The 18,334-nt window shown below is 43.1% G+C and overlaps 1 protein-coding gene across 4 annotated transcripts in view; it reads left to right on the top strand.

Annotated features, from left to right (window-relative positions):
• SCML4 (Scm polycomb group protein like 4) overlaps positions 1–18,334 on the top strand; it is a 214,896-nt gene that overhangs the window by 160,153 nt on the left and 36,409 nt on the right. For 3 of the 4 annotated variants that reach the window (XM_068231256.1, XM_068231257.1, XM_068231254.1), the window contains exon 3: positions 17,991–18,110. The exons of the other annotated variant lie outside the window; for it this stretch is intronic. In XM_068231256.1, coding sequence (XP_068087357.1) covers positions 17,991–18,110 — 120 coding nt within the window. The remainder of the gene's footprint in view (positions 1–17,990; positions 18,111–18,334) is intronic. 4 annotated transcript variants of the gene reach the window in all.

The following is an 18,334-nucleotide window of genomic DNA, read 5'->3' as shown; positions in this document are numbered from 1 at the left end:
ACACCTTTTTTCTCTACCTACCACATGAAACAATAGACTGAATTACTTAATCAGCATGCAGGAAGCAAGCTAATGTAGTGGTTTAAATCATGCATTGACAAACTGAAACAGCATCCCACAGTCCTAAAACTCAGTATTATATTAATGGAATAGAGGACTGTGTGATTCAAATTGATTCTTATTAGATATACTGAACAAGAGCTGGAATGTTGTTATGCTTCAGCCAAGTTACTAGCCATTGACTAGTAGAATTAGTTAGTAGAATGTTGACGAAATAAAAATGCTACTGAACAGTGTTCATGAAGGGACCCTTTTTCATACATTTCTCATATTTTCAGCAAATTGTCAGTAGTAACTGTGGATCTTATCTGACTTTAATTTATTGTTAAATTGTTGTTTAAGGATAATATAAGGGCAAGAGAATAGCTTTGGACTGATTCACATCCATTTACCGTAAGCCTGAATTAACATTTCAGATACATACAGTATCTGAAATGTTTGCAGGGCCCACCACCCCAACCGCCCATAGTCTAGTGGTCGCCCCTCCAAATGGCTTTCATTGGTGCTCTGAGGGCCCCCCTCTTATATTAATTTCCCTGGTAGCCTAGTGGTCTCCCCCATATAGTTTTCCATGGAGAAACAGCAAGGATGGGGCAACAACCATAAAGAACACATTTACACTTTAAAAAACAACAACAATAAAAAAAAATTCCTGGAATGCCCCCCCCTCCCCCGGCTATGAGCCCCATAGTGGTTGCTATGGCTGCTGTGGTGATTCTTATACCACTGCATACAGAATAGCCTACTGTGTATTGTCTCACATTGTTCTACAGTCTTACATATACAGCAAGATATGACTCCAAGGTAAGTTGCCACTATTAGGATAGCTCTCTGTTTGTCAAGTAGCTGAATCCGCGGTTAATCCCCTTGCAGGCCAATAATTCCTGACCTTTGGTCTTGGGTCTGGGTATGCCCCTTAACAGAGGAAGGATAACAGAGTTTAGCGGATTATGTGGTATAGTCCACCCTTGGTGGAGGAGGGGTGTATCCCCATTTCCTTCTATCTACAGAGATTGACTTCTTAACCCTGAGAGGGGTCAGGTTACAATTCTCCCCGCCTGCTTATCCAGTGGTTGCCTTGGAGGCGACCCGTCCTTGTGAGTATAATCATTGTGTGTGTTTGCATCAGACATCACCTCATTAACATACTACACCATATTGGGCTCTCGGTTCTCCCCCTTTCTTTCAAGAGTTTAGCGGAGGCTGAACTACTGGTCATATTTTTACTTTTGTTTTCTTCCCTTTTGGCATCGTAAGTCCATATTTGAGTTTTTGATATCAGAGGTACAGAAAGCAGGTACATTTCTCAACTATGAGTTCCTAGTCAGCTGTAACAAAGTGACAAGAGTTCCAACACTTCACCACTCCATCCAATTTTGGCTTTGAATATATGAGCTGATTCTTTAAGGCTGTGTTCCCACTTGAGCTGAGAACTGTCAATTTTTGTCTATTCTCTGCTCATCAAAAAACTGACACTGAACGGCTCCTATTATATATATATATACTGTATATATATATGTATATATATATATATATATATATATATATATATATATATATATATATATATACTTACATATATACATACATATATATATGAGCCGTTCACACTCGTCAGTCTGCAATGGATCCACTGAATCTGTTGCAGTAAGCGGGCTTTACTTCTGTGCCATCTGCAATAATCCCGGACAGGCAGATGTGTTCTCCATATAGCCCTATGGAGGTAAAGCATCTGCCCCACGCTACAGCCCGACCACAGCGGACCATAGGAGCAGACACTATGCTGTCCACTCCCACTGGCCGCATGTGGTCCAGCAGCAGATGGGCACCGAGTCTCAATGTAGAGTACATGGTTAAAACAGATCAATAAACATAAAACAGCTCTATGTGTTTTGTTTCTAGTAATCATGCTCTGCTATCAGATAAATGTCTAAAAGGACCTCTCAGGGCTCTTTTCCACTATGAAATTATTACGATCGCAATCGCGTTTCAATTTCCACCATGCGATTGCAATTTAGCTACTATACTCAGTATTGTAAAGCTCAATCGCATCCAAAACGCGGCAGGACGACGATCACGTTTTGACTAAAATCGCATCGCAATCGGATCGCACTAATGGAAATTGCTGCTGCAGTTTCCATTAGTTTAATGTACCTTGCGATTTGCGATCAGAATCAAATCGCAAATCGCAGGGTAGTGGAAAAAGGCCCTCAACTCTAGTTGATCTTCAGTCTTTAGCTCAAGTGTAGCCTACGAACAATTGCCTCTATTCCATTGTTTCAGCTCTCCTATGCCTGTCTTTGATCTTGTTGCTTAGATATAAAAAGCAGATACCTTCACTTTTGGCCTGAATGAGGGTACCCTTCAGACAAAACCAGAAAATAGCTTTGGAAGGAGGGGATCATGTCTGCCTTTGTTTTACCCTAAGCTGTAACCTTTCCACAATATAAAATGGACATTTTAGCCAAGCAATTCCGTTTATGTTAAAGCCAGCATGGTGAATGCTTCAATGAGGGTAGCATTGTGCTGCTCTCTGATGTCAATGCCTTGCTTTATAAATATGCACATGAATGGGATTTTGGATCTTCTCTGTTGATATGATAAAGTGTTTATACAATATTCCCTCTATGACTTATTTAGGTGCAGATGTATTACTATGTGGCTTGACCAGCACTTTGACCCCAAAATGTAAATTTAAGGCCTTACATTATCTATTAGCACTATTATGTCATTTCAAAGCATTGGTTTCCACCAGTCATTCACATCTCTGAATGCTATGCTCAGGACCCTGTTCTCCATGTCACTATGCTGGTTAATGCTACTTGTGAAAAAAAAATTCATTCTCCTTCAAAATAGTTTTTTACACATTCAGTTGACTAATCATTGTCATGTGATGCTGATCTTAGTCACGTGACCACAGCTAGCCAATTCAATACATTGAAAGCTCCTATGAGGAAGTGTTGCACTCTGTGAAGTGGCTAAATTTAAAGCAATTACTTTTTTTTATAAATAGTCCCTTGTCACCTACAAGCTATTGTTTTATCCTTTGGCCACATTGCTAGTAGTAGACAATTAAATCATTAGTCATTTTAATTTATTTGCACTTTACACGCTTCTCACGTTCTCTGAATAATCCAGTTCTTGAGTCTGATTTTGCCAAATCATGATACTCTTAATCTTAATTTGTATAATGGATGATCTTTGCTTTGTCTTTTAAGGCCAACATTTATATTGTTCATGATATTGTTACAATTATGCCACATCACTTATACATAGTTAAGAAGAAACAATTATCTCACGTGGTATAAATACAAATAGGCTTTTCCATTTGATACATGAATGCCCGCCAACTGTCATTACCTTAACACAAGTACGCAGCCTTAAGGTGGCCACACACCATACAATTTTTGAAATATCTGTTCAATTTAAGAATTGCAATCAATTTTTCTGACTGATTGTAACATTTCAAAAATATGACCAATGTACCACAAACCTATGTTCAATTTTTTCCTCAATTATGATAAAAATGATTGGAAACTCAGAGAAAATTGCTAGGGTGTGTATATTAATAAATTGACAATCCAAAACACACCATACAATCTTTAGTAGAAATTGAAGAGAAATATCTGGCATTCCGGATCGATTTAAATAGAAAAAAAACGGGAAATCCGATCAGATTTTTCAGTCAAATTAAAAAAAAAGCTTTCAATTTTTCCGAGAGATACGATCGTTTTTATCAAATTACTGTAAAATCAGATCATTTTATTGTATCGTGTGTGGCCACCTTTAGTCATGTCCAGTCTTATTTATTTAATTCCATACTCTTATCCTTGGTTCCTGAGCCCTACTGTTCAGGGACGCTTAGCATGTTCACTTGATTAATTTTGCAAATTGTTTCTACTTTTACAGCTCCCAGTTCGGCAGTTCTTGCTGTTATTAGCCATTTTCGAAATGTCACAGATTATTCAGTTTATTTGAACTCATCAGTATTAGACCATCCTTGATGAACTCAATGACTTTGTCACCATAGTGAGGGCATTAAATCTCTACCACCTACGCTGGCACTCTAAAATCAGCTTCCACTTAATATTCCCACTTGCTCTCTATGACGTACAGAGAAAATGAGTTCATTGTGAACACTGGATTATGTGTAGAGAAATTCCTATTTTTTCAACATCCCACATTCTTTGAACATGATTGGATGGTAGAAGTAAACACAGCCTACATGTTCATCCCTATAGAAAGAAAAACAATTCATTAGGGACTACCAAGCCTCCCGCTGTGGGGAAGTAAAGTAGTGCCTGGCTGGAATAAAATTATCTGGTGGATCACACATTCACTAAACAGGACTGATCCTCCTAGAGTCTTGAACAGTATAGCTGGGTTCTCATGTTAGATTTTCTTTACCAAAATTGTTGTTCATGGTTGTCTATTGTGGCAGACTAAGGCCCGGTTCACATTAGCGTTAAAAAACAGTCTGTTTCCGGATCAGAACGGATGCAAATGGATCCAGTGTTGTACTGTGAGGTGGAAAAACTGAGGAAATCCAGCTGCTGGCCAAGCAGCAGTAACCCTGTGTTATCATTCCCAATAGAAACCTGCAGCAAGTCTTCACTGTGAGCAGCAACACATGATTACTGCTACTTGGCCAGCAAGGGGATTTCCTCAGCTTTCCCACCTCCCAGTCCGACACTGAATGGATCCAATGTTAACCTATGGATCCATTCACAACCATCCATTTGAACTGATCCGTTCTGCACGATCCACTGTTTCCTTCTTCAGCAATATTTCCGGACCGCTAAGCCCAGCGGAACAGAAACGGATCCTGAAGCACTGCATTGAGGAAATTGAACATTTTATCACACTAGTGAATAAACGGACTGTCAAGGACCAAAATCCACTTTGGTGATGGGGGTCTGGGGGGGATGTGGGTAAACGGAACGGAAGAAGCTGCACGGCAACAGAGTGAAAACTGATCCAATCGATCTGTAATCAGATCTGTTTTCGCCAGTGCTGAGGTTCGCTCCGTGGAAATAGTCCCTGCTCTCTCTTTACCAAACAAGCAAACATTTCATGTTCTTGAACCTGAGATTCCCACTGAAGCACTGTCAGGTTCCACCTTTAAAGGGAATACATGCATGAATATAAATCAGTCTCAGATCTCCAGGAAGCAACAAACTGCACTATTCACATCATTAAATATACGGGCTGTGCTGGCATGGGGCAACAGAGCTACAGCCTGCAGCCAGACCACAATGAGCATAGCTACCCTTGCTTATGTGTAATTTGAATGCTTGACTGATCTGAGCCTTCAGATCAATGAGCATGTCAGCTAGCAGAAGGCTTAAACACAGTTGGGTTGGGTTATGCCTAGGGGTGTGGCTGCCACCATAGTATGTGGGCATTTTCTTATCATGACCTGTAGGCACTGGATTTATTTATTTATTTATTTAACAGAGAGAGTATATGTAAATGGAGGAAGTATATATTATTAGACTTCACAACAAACGTGTGTGCATCAAACACAGAGTGAAACCTGATATATCTGGTTTTGCAAACTTGACCTAATTGTCTCAATCAAGGGGCATTGCTCATGCAAATTTGCATTTGCTGTCACTTGCCAGAATAGATATTTACACTGCAAAATTTTGCCCTGCGGGCATTAGTCCGTGCAACTTGTAGCACAAAGGGGCACTGTGGGGTAATATATTATTAGATGCCAACAATATAGATAATTTACTGCATTGTACACCCCAATGTATTTTTATGAAATTGATGAACACTGATGGCAGAGTATAATTTTTATACAAATCCAAGGATTCATTTAAAAGGAACTCCAGCCTAAACAAACATACTGTCATTAAGTTACATTAGTTATGTTAATTAAAATAGATAGGTAATATAATCTCTTACCCATACTGTTTTAAAAGAGCAGGCAAATGTTTGATTTCATGATGGCAGCCATCTTTTTGGTTGAAAGGAGGTGACAGGGAGCATGAGACACAGTTCCAACTGTCCTGTGTCCTGAGCACCTCTCCCAGTTGCAAGGCAACGCGAATAACAACATAGGAAATCCCATAATGCTCTGCACAGCATCAGGCATCTTTGATGGGTGGAGCTTAGGTAAAAATGCAGCTAAAAATGCTTTGGTAAGAAAAACTAAATTCTGATGCTGTGAAACTGTTAAAGAAACACCAAGCCTTTTCAGTTCAGCTGAGTAGATTTTTAGTCCGGAGGTTCACTTTAAAGATAGTGGCACTCCCACTCACCCTTTTTAAGAAGGTTGAGTGGGAGGAGAGGGGGTATATATGTTTTCAGGAAATGTATGTATGGTGACGTGGGATGTGTTTCTGCCAAGAGAAGAGTATTAGGAGGTACAGTAGGATGCAAAAGTTTGGGCAACCTTGTTAATCGTCATGATTTTCCTGTATAAATCGTGGTTGTTACGATAAAAAATGTCCATTAAGTATATCATATAGGAGACACACACAGTGATATTTGAGAAGCAAAATGAAGTTTATTGGATTTACAGAAAGTGTGCAATAATTGTTTAAACAAACTTAGGCAGGTACATAAATTTGGGCACCACAAAAAAGAAATGAAATCAATATTTAGTAGATCCTCCTTTTGCAGAAATTACATCCTCTAAACCGGGGGCGCCCAATAGGTCGATCGCAATCTACTGGTAGATCGCGACCGCCTATTTGGTAGATCGCGGCCTGGTGGCCACGTCAAATTAAATTTTGAGGCTGGTAGCTATCAGATTCTGCTGCTGGCCGCTGGCAAATAAGAACAGAAGGCAGGAGAGGAGAGAGGCAGTGCAGTTGAGGAGGCAGAAGCCGCGACATCATAGCTGGGGGTGGCGCCGGGTACAATGCATGCACGCACGCATGCACACCGAACGCTGCCCGCCACCCCCTTCGTCCACTGGAGCGTTCACCCATCTGCACTCCAGCCAGCCGCGGCTGAAGGAAGGGGAAACCAGAAAGAGCCCCGGACACCGCCGCTGGAACTGGAGGAAGGTAAGTGGCCCAGGCCCCTACTCCTAGCTATCTATACGGAAGGCACCTAACTATGCTATACCTGGCTACCTATACAGAAGGCCCCTACACCTAACTACACTATACCTGGCTATCTATACAGAAGGCCCCTACACCTAACTACACTATACCTGGCTACCTATACAGAAGGCACCTAACTACACTATACCTGGCTGCCTATACAGAAGGCCCATACACCTAACTACACTATACCTGGCTACCTATACAGAAGGCCCCTACACCTAACTACACTATACCTGGCTACCTATACAGAAGGCCCCTACAGATAACTACACTATGCCTGGCTACCTATACAGAAGGCCCCTACACCTAACTACACTATACCTGGCTAACTATACTGAAGGCCCCTACACCTAACTACACTATACCTGGCTACTTATACAGAAGGCCCCTACACCTAACTACACTATACCTGGCTACTTATACAGAAGGCCCCTACACCTAACTACACTATACCTGACTACCTATACAGAAGCCCTACACCTAACTACACTATACCTGGCTACATATACAGAAGGCCCCTACACCTAGCTATCTATACCTGACTACCTATACAAAAGGTCCCATACACCTAGCTACAGTATCTATACCCGGCCTACTATACAGCAGGCCCCTACACCTAGCTATCTATACCTGACTACCTATACAGAAGGCCCCATACACCTAGCTACAGTATCTATACCTGGCCTACTATACAGAAGGCCCCTACACCTAGCTATTGATACCTGGCTACCTATACTGAAGGCCCCTACACCCAGCTATCTATGCTAAAGGCACCTATACCTAACTATACTATACCTGGCTACCTATACAGAAGGCCCTTACACCTAGCTATCTATACCTGGCTACCTATACAGAAGGCCCTTATACCTAGCTATCTATACCTGGCTACCTATACAGAAGGCCCTTATTTTAGCTATGTATACCTGGCTAGCTATACAGAAGGACCCTACACCTAGCTATCTATACTTGGTTACCTATACTGAAGGCCCTTACACCTAGCTATCTATACCTGGCTACCTATACTGAAGGCCCCAATACCTAACTATCTATACTGAAGGCTTCTTTACCTAGCTACCTAAATGTTGGTAGATCTCCTGGACTTGGCAAATTTTAAAGTAGCTTGTGAGCCGAAAAAGTGTGGGCACCCCTGCTCTAAACACTTCCTGTAGGTTCATTCAGGTTTGATGGCTTCCAAGCATGGACAGCTCTCTTTAACTCACACCACAGATTTTCAATTATATTTAGGCCTGGGGACTGAGATGGACATTCCAGAACGTTGTACTTGTTCCTCTGCATGAATGCCTTAGTGGATTTTGAGCAGTGTTTAGGGTCGTTGTCTTGTTTAAGATCTAGCCCCGGCGCAGCTTCAGCTTTGTCACCGATTCCTGGACATTGGTCTCCAGAATCTGCTGATACTGAGTGAAATCCACGTGTCCCTCAACTTTGACAAGATTCCCAGTCCTTGCACTGGCCACACAGCCCCACAGCATGATGGAACCACCACTATATAGTACTGTAGGTAGCAGGTGGTTTTCTTGGAATGCTGTGCTCTTTTTCCTCCATGCATAACGCCCCTTGTTATGCCCAAATAACTAAATTTTAGTTTCATCAGTCCACAGCACCTTATTCCAAAATGAACCTGGCTTGTCCAGATATGCTTTAGCATACCTCAAGCGGCTCTGTTTGTGCTGTGGGTGGAGAAAAGGCTCCCTCTGCATCATTCTCGCATACAGCATCTCCTTGTGTAAAGTGTGCCGAATGGTTAAACGATGCAAAGTGACTCCATCTGCAGCAAGATGATGTTGAAGGTCTTTGGTGCTGGTCTGTGGGTTGACTCTGACTGTTCTCATCATTCGTAGTTTATGTCTATCCGATCAATTTTTTGGTCTGCCACTTCGAGTCTTAACTTGAACTGAGCCTGTGGTCTTCCATTTCCTCAGTATGTTCCTAACTGTGGAAACAGACAGCTGAAATCTCTGAGACAGCTTTCTGTACACTTCCCCTAAACCATGATGGTGAACGATCTTTGTCTTCAGGTCATTTGAGAGTTGTTTTGAGACACCCATATTACTACTCTTTAGAGAAAATTAAAAGAGGAGGAAAACTTACAATTGACCCCCTTAAATACTCTTTGTCATAATTGTATTCACCTGTGTATGTAGGTCAGGGGTCACTGAGCTTACCAAGCCAAATTGAGTTCCAATAATTCGTTCTAAAGGTTTTGGAATTAATAAAAGGACAACAGTGCCCAAATGTATGCACCTGCCTAATTTTATTTAAACAATTATTGCGCACTTTCTGTAAATGCAATAAACCTCATTTCACTTCTCAAATATCACTGTGTGTGTCTCCTATATGATATATTTAACTAACATTTTTTATCGTAACAACCAACAATTTATACAGGAAAATCATGACGATTAACAAGGTTGCCCAAAGTTTCGCATCCCACTGTATATTGTAGCAGAAACCAATACTGGGGCAGTGGAGGCATGGGTCACTATAGTGATGGTTGGGGATATATGTTATAGTGTTAATGTCAGCATCAGGGAAATGGTTACTGTCAGGGTTATTTTAATAAAGTGTCAGGGTTAATTTAGGGTAAAAATTCAGGCGAGGGTTGAGACTATTGCTAGGTAAGAGATATGCTGACGGTAGGTTCCGTAATAGCTGAAGAAGGAGGGGGATACGACAGGGATCACAATGGCAGAGGAGCCTCGGAAAGTTTTGCTGTTCTGCTCCAAGATTTGTTGTTGTTTCCGTGTTTAAAGGGGTTCTTTCGCGAAAAAAGTAGGCAGTTAAAAAATGTGACAGATGACAGGTTTTGGGCCAGTCCATCTTTTTAAGGGGGATTCTAAGGGCTTTCTTTGTCTTCAACAGCATTTCCTGAACAGCAGTTTAACTGCCAAAATAGCAAGATACCAGCTGGCCTCCCTAATCACTTGCACACTATTATGTCAGTTAGATTTTGCAACTGTTGTTCAGAAAATGCTGTTGAAAACAAAGAAAGCACTGAGAATCCCCCTTAAAAAGATGGACTGGCCCAAAACCTGTCATCTGTCACATTTTTTAACTGCCTACTTCTTTCGCGAAAGAACCCCTTTAAATCTTTCAAAGCTGATGCTACACACAATTATATGCATACACTTTTTAATAAAATAGACATTTCTATGCACTGTGCAGATTACAATGCTTTCTAAATAAGTTACATATGTCTTTAGAAACTTGTGCATGTGAACCATTTTCACCAACAAGAATCTTTTTTTTTTTTTTTTTTTATCTTCGTCGCTTTTTTCTTTTAAAAATGTTATTATAAATGTATTGGAAAAGTTGGTAATTTGGCGCAGGTACGTCAGAAAACATTACAACCAATTCTGACCTGTTTCTGACATGTATATACTTAACCAGAATTCAGATCTGAGAGTCCTCATGTTAAATGGACCACAAAGGACTTACCTCCTCATATGTTTGCTAGCCTGAGCTGAGGAAAGAGAAAATACCTCACCTCTGCATTTTTAGAATGTAAAGTTACCACAGCCTTCAAGTGAATCCAGCTCTCTCACATCTGTATGGTGGAAATCTCGGTGATCAGATTGTCTTCCCAGAAAGCAGCAGTGAAGCACTTCCTTTTTCCTCATGTTCCCTCAAGTTCACGGGCGTAGGGCCCGAGGTCGCAGCGATCGCACCCGCGACTGGGCCCGGCTCCTGCAGCCTGCCCGTCTGTGCATGTGTTTATGCTGGCAGTGGCGGCACTTAATTAACCTGGCCGGCTCGGGAGGGCTCTATTTGCGGCTGTAAATGGACAATTGTGTGTAAAAAAAATCAAAAAAGTGTTTGTCGCCTGCAATTCTGCTGGACTGCTGCCATAGACAGTCAGTGGGGAGGTCAAGGAGTCTGGAACTTTGTAAGTCCAGGCTGCATTGCCTCTCATACTGTGTCCCTGTCTCTCTCCCTAGTCCCTATGGCTGTCTCCCCCCCTTGTCCCTGTCTCTCCCTATGGCTGTCTCCCTCCCTGTGTCCCTGTCTCTCCCTATGGCTGTCTCCTCCCCTGTGTCCCTGTCTCTCCCTATGGCTGTCTTCCCCCCCCCCCTGTTTCCCTGTCTCTCTCCCTATGGCTGTCTCCTCCCCCCTGTGCCCTGTCTCTCCCTATGGCTGTCTCCCCCCCCCCCGTCTCTCCCTATGGCTGTCTCCCCCCCTGTGTCCCTGTCTCTCCCTATGGCTGTCTACCTCCCTGTGTCCCTGTCTCTCCCTATGGCTTCCCCCCCTCCCCGTGTCCCTGTCTCTCTACCTATGGCTGTCCCCCCCCCCATCTCTCCCTATGGCTGTCTCCCCCCCCCCCTGTGTTCCTGTCTCTCCCTATGGCTGTCTCCCCCCCCCCCCTGTGTCCCTGTCTCTCCCTATGGCTGCCTCCCCCCCCCCCCCCCCGTGTCCCTGTCTCTCTACCTATGGCTGTTTCCTCCCCCCCGTCCCTGTATCTCTCCTTATGGCTGTCTCCCCCCCTGTGTCCCTGTCTCTCCCTATGGCTGTCTCCCCCCCTGTGTCCCTTTCTCTCCCTATGGTTGTCTCCCCCCTCCCCGTGTCCCTGTCTCTCTCCCTATGGCTGTCTCTCCCTCCCCCCACCCGTGTCCCTGCCTCTCCCTATGGCTGTCTCCCCCCTGTCTCTCCCTATGGCTCTCTCCCCCCCGTCTCTCCCTATGGCTGTCTCCCCCCCCCCCCCTGTGTCCCTGTCTCTCCCTATGGCTGTCTTCCCCCCCCCCCCCCTGTGTCCCTGTCTCTCCCTATGGCTGTCTTCCCCCCTTGTCCCTGTCTATCCCTATGGCTGTCTCTCCCCCCCCCCCCCGCGTGTCCCTATCTCTTCCTATGGCTGTCTCCCCCCCTGTGTCCCTTTCTCTCTCCCTGTGGCTGTCACCCTACCTGTGTCCCTGTGTCTCTCCCTGTGGCTGTCTCTCTCCTTGTGTCCTCATCTCTCTTCCTGTGTCCTGGGTCTCTCTGTGTCTCTCCCTGTGTCCCTGTCTCCTTAACTGTCTCTCTCCCAGTGTCCCTATGTCTCTCCCTATGGCTGTCTCTCTCCCTGTGTCCTGGTCTCTCTCACGGTTTCCCTGTGTCTCTCCCTGTGGATGTCTCTCTTCCTGAGTCCCTGTCTCTCTCTCTGTGGCTGTCTCTCTCCCTGTGTCCCTGTCTCTCTCCCTCTGTCCCTGTCTCTCTCTGTCCTCGTCTCTCTCCGTGTCCCTGTCTCTTTCCCTGTGTCTCTCCTGTGTCCCTGTCTCTCTCCGTGTCCATGTCTCTCTCCCTGGCTATCTATACTGAGGCACCTACTCTTGGCTACCTATACTGAGGCACCTATCCCTGACTACCTATACTGAGGCACCTATTCCTGGCAGCACCTATTATTATTTAGTATTTATATAACACCAACATCTTCCTCAGCACTGTACAGAGTATATTGTCTTGTCACTAAATGACCCTCAGAGGAACTCACAATCTAATCCCTACCTGGCTACCTGTACTGGGAGCACCTATTCCGGGGTTACCTATACTGGAACACCGATACCTGGCTACCTATACCCTAGCTACCTATACCTGGCTATTTAATGGTGGGGGGGGGGGGGGGAGTTCCAAATTCCGCATCGGGGCCCTGAGGTTTGTAGCTACGCCACTGCTCAAGTTAGAGGGAGTAGGAAGCACTTCCTGTCTAAAACTCTTTAAAGCAAAATTATTAAATAGGTAAGACACTATTTAAAACCTGTACATTTTTTTGTATTGTAATATGATTGAATGTAAGAGCTTTCAAATGTCACTTCTGGTTCTCATAGAAGAAACCTCTGAAAAGAGTGCCAAATGGGTAAATGTAAACAGGAATGTGAATCTATTGTCATGTGACTTGTGCCAGCTGTGCTTATAAAACAATGCTTATGCAGGAAGTAAGGAGTAGACAGGCATTCTGAAGTTCAGGCAAAGTATCAGTTATTTAATGAAAATTGATCAATTACACTGAAGCCCAACTACAAACAGAATTTTTATTTTACTTTGTCTTTCTTTGTGGGAGAATTTCCCTTATTTTCTGTCTTTAAAGGAAGTGCATCAGTCTCTTTCATTTTTACAGAATGAGGAAAAGTTACAGTCCCATTACCTTTTACATTGCCATACTTCCTATCCAGTGAACATTAGTGTTTAAATGTACTTCCTGTCTTGTGACTATCAATGTTTAACCACTTCAGGACTCAGCCTTTACCCCCCCCCCCCCCCTTTAGGACCAGCGCTGATTACTAAGATCTGTGCTGGGTGGGCACTACAGCCCCCAGCACAGATCAAACACCAGGCAGAGCGACCAGATTGCCCCCCTTTTTTCCCCACTAGGGGGATGATGTGCTGGGGGGGGGTCTGATCGCTCCTGCCTGCGTGTGGCTGGCGGGGGGGCACCTCACAGCCCCCTCCACCGCAGGATTCCCCCTCTCCCTCTCCTCCCTCCCTGCCCCGGAGATCGGAGCCTGCATAGGAACTGTCCTGTGCAGCCTCTAACAGGCTCCTGCCTGTCATGTGACAGCGATCCCCGGCCGCTGATTGGCCGGGGATCGTTGATCTAGTACAACGCTGCTACTGTTAGCAGCGTTGTAAAAATGTAAACAAAGTGGATTATTTCCGCTTGTGTTTACATTTAGCCTGCGAGATGCGATCGGCAGCCCGCAGGCTATTCACGGAGCCCCCCGCCGTGAATTGACAGGAAGCAGCCGCTCGCGTGAGCGGCTGTTTCCTGATTAATTAGCCTGCAGCCGGCGATGCAGATGTGCGTCGCTGGTCCTGCAGCTGCCACTTTGCCGACGCGCGTTATGAGTGCGCGGTCGGCAAGTGGTTAAAGTGGGATTATACTCCCAAAACTAAAATTTTAGTAACTACTCTTAGGTACATAAAATAACATTTTAAACATTCCCCAGCATTCCCTGTGCGTGAAAACTGTTACTTTCACTAAAGAGAGTAGCTCAGGCTTGTTCATCTCTGGCTTATCGGCAAATGTAATCATTGCCGGGCCAGGAGACACTCTGTCTGTGTCTTGGTTCTGCTCCCTCCTCCCTCCCTCTGCGAAATAGATACATCACCCTGGCAACAGCTGAGTCACTTCAGCAGAAAAGGAGTGAAGACACAGGCAGAGAAATTCTTGCTGGCAATGATTACTTTTGCCAGTTAGCAAGAAATAATCAAGCCTGCACTGCTCTCTGCAGTGAAAATTAATATGTTTACACACAGGTTTGGAAATGCTTTCAAATGATATTTTATGTACCTAAGAGTGGGCTCCGTGAAGCTGGCCCCCCTACAATCAGCACAAATAAAAAATCCATAATGCTTGGTTAGTGCTATGTTTGTGCCCTTTTGTGCTGCAAAAATTAAGATTTGTGCTGCTTTCATTTTGAAGATAATAGATATTATTATTTTCAAAAATATACCATCACCCAGCCCCAATACAACAACCTATAGACAACCTATGATGATACTAGAGGATGTTCACACTATTGCTTTGGGCTGCATTGCTGTATGTGTACATACAATTGTACGGACATTTTTATATCTCTGCTTTGTAACGGGCCACATTATCCAAACGGACATTGTACAGTGCATTTCTGGATAACGTGTGCCACAGCGAGCATGTTACATAGCTACGGATCATGAAAATAACATGTATGTTGTAATGTGGAGAGCATACATTACGTTATGCATTGTAGTACGGGTGTTACACAATGCACATAGTGTGAACGTAGCCTTAATGTAATTTTCAGTTATGGGTTACACTACTGAATTGTGCATTGGGATTTTTTTATAGGGATATATGTATTTATTCAGTGATGCAAATGTGAATTGAGAATATATATTTATATATCCATCAACCAGAGAAAAAAAAAAAACATAAAGAAGTATACAGTGGGTTGCAAAAGTATTCGGCCCCCTTGAAGTTTTCCATATTTTGTCACATTACTGCAACAAACATGCATCAATTTTATTGGAATTTCACGTGACCAATACAAAGTGGTGTACATGTGAGAAGTGGAACAAAAATCATATATCATTCCAAACATTTTTTACAAATCAATAACTGCAAAGTGGGGTGTGCATAATTATTCAGCCCCCTGAGTCAATACTTTGTAGAACCACCTTTTGCTGCAATTACAGCTGCCAGTCTTTTAGGGTATGTCTCTACCAGCTTTGCACATCTAGAGACTGAAATCCTTGCCCATTCTTCTTTGCAAAACAGCTCCAGCTCAGTCAGATTAGATGGACAACGTTTGTGAACAGCAGTTTTCAGATCTTGCCACAGATTCTCGATTGGATTTCGATCTGGACTTTGACTGGGCCATTCTAACACATGGATATGTTTTGTTTTAAACCATTCCATTGTTGCCCTGGCTTTATGTTTAGGGTCGTTGTCTTGCTGGAAGGTGAACCTCCGTCCCAGTCTCAAGTCTTTTGCAGACTCCAAGGGTTTTCTTCCAAGATTGCCCTATATTTGGCTCCATCCATCTTCCCATCAACTTTGACCAGCTTCCTTGTCCCTGCTGAAGTGAAGCAACCCCAGAGCATGATGCTGCCACCACCATATTTGACAGTGGGGATGGTGTGTTCTAAATGATGTGCAGTGTTAGTTTTCTGCCACACATAGCGTATTGCATTTTGCCCAAAAAGTTCCATTTTGGTCTCATCTGACCAGAGCACCTTCTTCCACATGTTTGTTGTGTCCCCCCACATGGCTTGTGGCAAACTGCAAATCAGACTTCTTATGCTTTTCTGTTAACAATGGCTTTTTTCTTGTCACTCTTCCATGAGAGCCAACTTTGTGCAGTGTACGACTAATACTTGTCCTATGGACAGATTCCCCCACCTGAGCTGCAGATCTCTGCAGCTCGTCCAGAGTCACCATGGGCCTCTTGACTGCATTTCTGATCAACGCTCTCCTTGTTTGGCCTGTGAGTTTAGGTACACGGCCTTGTCTTGGTAGGTTTACAGTTGTGCCATACTCCTTCCATTTCTGAATGATCACTTGAACAGTGCTCCGTGGGATGTCCAAGGCTTTGGAAATCTTTTTGTAAAATAAGCCTGCTTTAAATTTCTCAATAACTTTATCCCTGACCTGTCTGGTGTGTTCTTTGGACTTCATGGTGTTGTTGCTCCCAATATTCTCTTAGACCACCTCTAAGGCCATCACAGAGCAGCTGTATTTGTACTGACATTAGATTACACACAGGTGCACTCTATGTAGTCATTAGCACCCATCAGGCAATGTCTATGGGCAACTGACTGCACTCAGACCAAAGGGGGCTGAATAATTTCGCACACCCTACTTTGCAGTTATTGATTTGTAAAAAATGTTTGGAATCATGTATGATTTTCGTTCCACTTCTCACGTGTATGCCACTTTGTGTTGGTCTTTCACGTGGAATTCCAATTAAATTGATTCATGTTTGTGGCAGTAATGTGACAAAATGTGGAAAACTTCAATGGGGCCGAATACTTTTGCAAGCCACTGTATATATATTTATATACTTTGGAGCACACAAGTAAAAGACATATGTATTGTATATTATTTTTTTTTGTTTGTAGCAAATCACCAAGTAGTGTATATTCTTCCCAGTGTTCCAGTATTGTTGCATTGTTGCAGTAGCATTGCAGATTTGCACATACTTGTATCAGCCAGCGCAGGTCTATGCTTTCTTGCACATAATTATGTACTCTCCTCAGACCTACCCGTCTGCTGCATTTCCATGATAGCGATAACCGCACATTTTCTACCAGTTAACATGCACATGTCAATATTACAATGCTGGTGAGATGATGTGTCTGCAGAAACACATCCGCAATCTTGTGTAAAAGTTAGTGTATGAAAAAATACCAAACTGTAAAAAGAAATTTGGAGTTGTATTTTGACACAAATGTGCCTAATCCAATTCACTTTTTCTCCTGAGTTCTCTCCTAGGTGATATTTTTACATTATCACAAAATGCATTTTAAGCCACCAGCAAGCAAGAAATTAAAAAATCTTGACAGTACTTATTTGTTTTACTTACTTTTTGGTAGTTTTTCAATTGGAGAGGGCTGAAAAAGTTATTGTAAACAGAAGATGGCAAATTATCTTCTAGGAGAAACCTAGGCGAAAAGTGAATTGGATAAGGGCCAATGAAGTGTATGCAGATATAGCATTCATATACACTTTACAGCTGAACTCTAGATTATTTTATAATAACAGCAATGTGTAGATGTCCTTATTTCAGTAATTAGGTTTATCAATCTTATGCATTGTTGTGGTATTGATAAATCAGGATATTGCTCTAAAGCCTACTTGTTGGGGACAGCATCCACTGAGCGGATCGTTCAGGAACAGCCTTATCAGTCCGCCTACAGTGTGTACACACGCGCATACTGTCTGCTGAAAGTCCGCCCTGCGGGAGGGTCCGAGGGACCCGTCGTTTGCTTCTGTAGTGCGTGTGTACGCACCCTGAACAAGCATGCAGATCTGATGTTTATGACAAATCTGACAAGATTAGCTGCATGCTTGTTTCAGGTGTGTGATTTAGACCCTACTGATAAGAAAGATCAGCAGGCCTGCCAGGCAGCTGGTATTATTTAAAAGGAAATAAATATGGCAGCTTCCATAGGTCTCATATCTCAGGTTCCTTTAAGTATAATAGGAGTGATTTGCAGACATGTTTAGTTCTAGAACAGGAGATAATTAATTAGTGACTATTACTAATAAATGTGACTGTTCAGCTGCCCGGAGTTCAGCTTTAAAGTTATGTGGCTTACTTTTTGAAATCATTTGTAAAGACAAAAAGGGTGGTGTATCCTAACTGGGAACTGATAGCATTGTTCTCACTTATGTTTTAGTATATAAAGGCTCCTGTGCCACTGTTCAACTTACCCGATGAAAGGGCCATAGCCAAACCGAAACGTTGTTTCTCTCTGAATGCGCTCACAATAAATCTTCAAGCACTGAATCTTCAGAGTGTGAGTATTTGATATCTTTTTCAGGATACACCACCGATCTTTCGTCTTTACATGCAGGTTTTCAACATATATTCATTGAGAAAGAATATGTGTCACCTCTGAAATTCATTTATGCGCATAACAATGCATCCCACACTAGCATTAATGTACGAAAGTAAACTGTTTACTCTGGGATACACTTTTACATAATAGATGAAGACATCCTCACCTTAAAAAAACATAAC

Source organism: Hyperolius riggenbachi, chromosome 4, assembly GCF_040937935.1.
Source record: "Hyperolius riggenbachi isolate aHypRig1 chromosome 4, aHypRig1.pri, whole genome shotgun sequence".
NCBI lineage: Eukaryota > Metazoa > Chordata > Amphibia > Anura > Hyperoliidae > Hyperolius > Hyperolius riggenbachi.
Note: the sequence above shows the minus strand (reverse complement) of the source record. Positions and strands in the feature narration are given on the sequence as shown.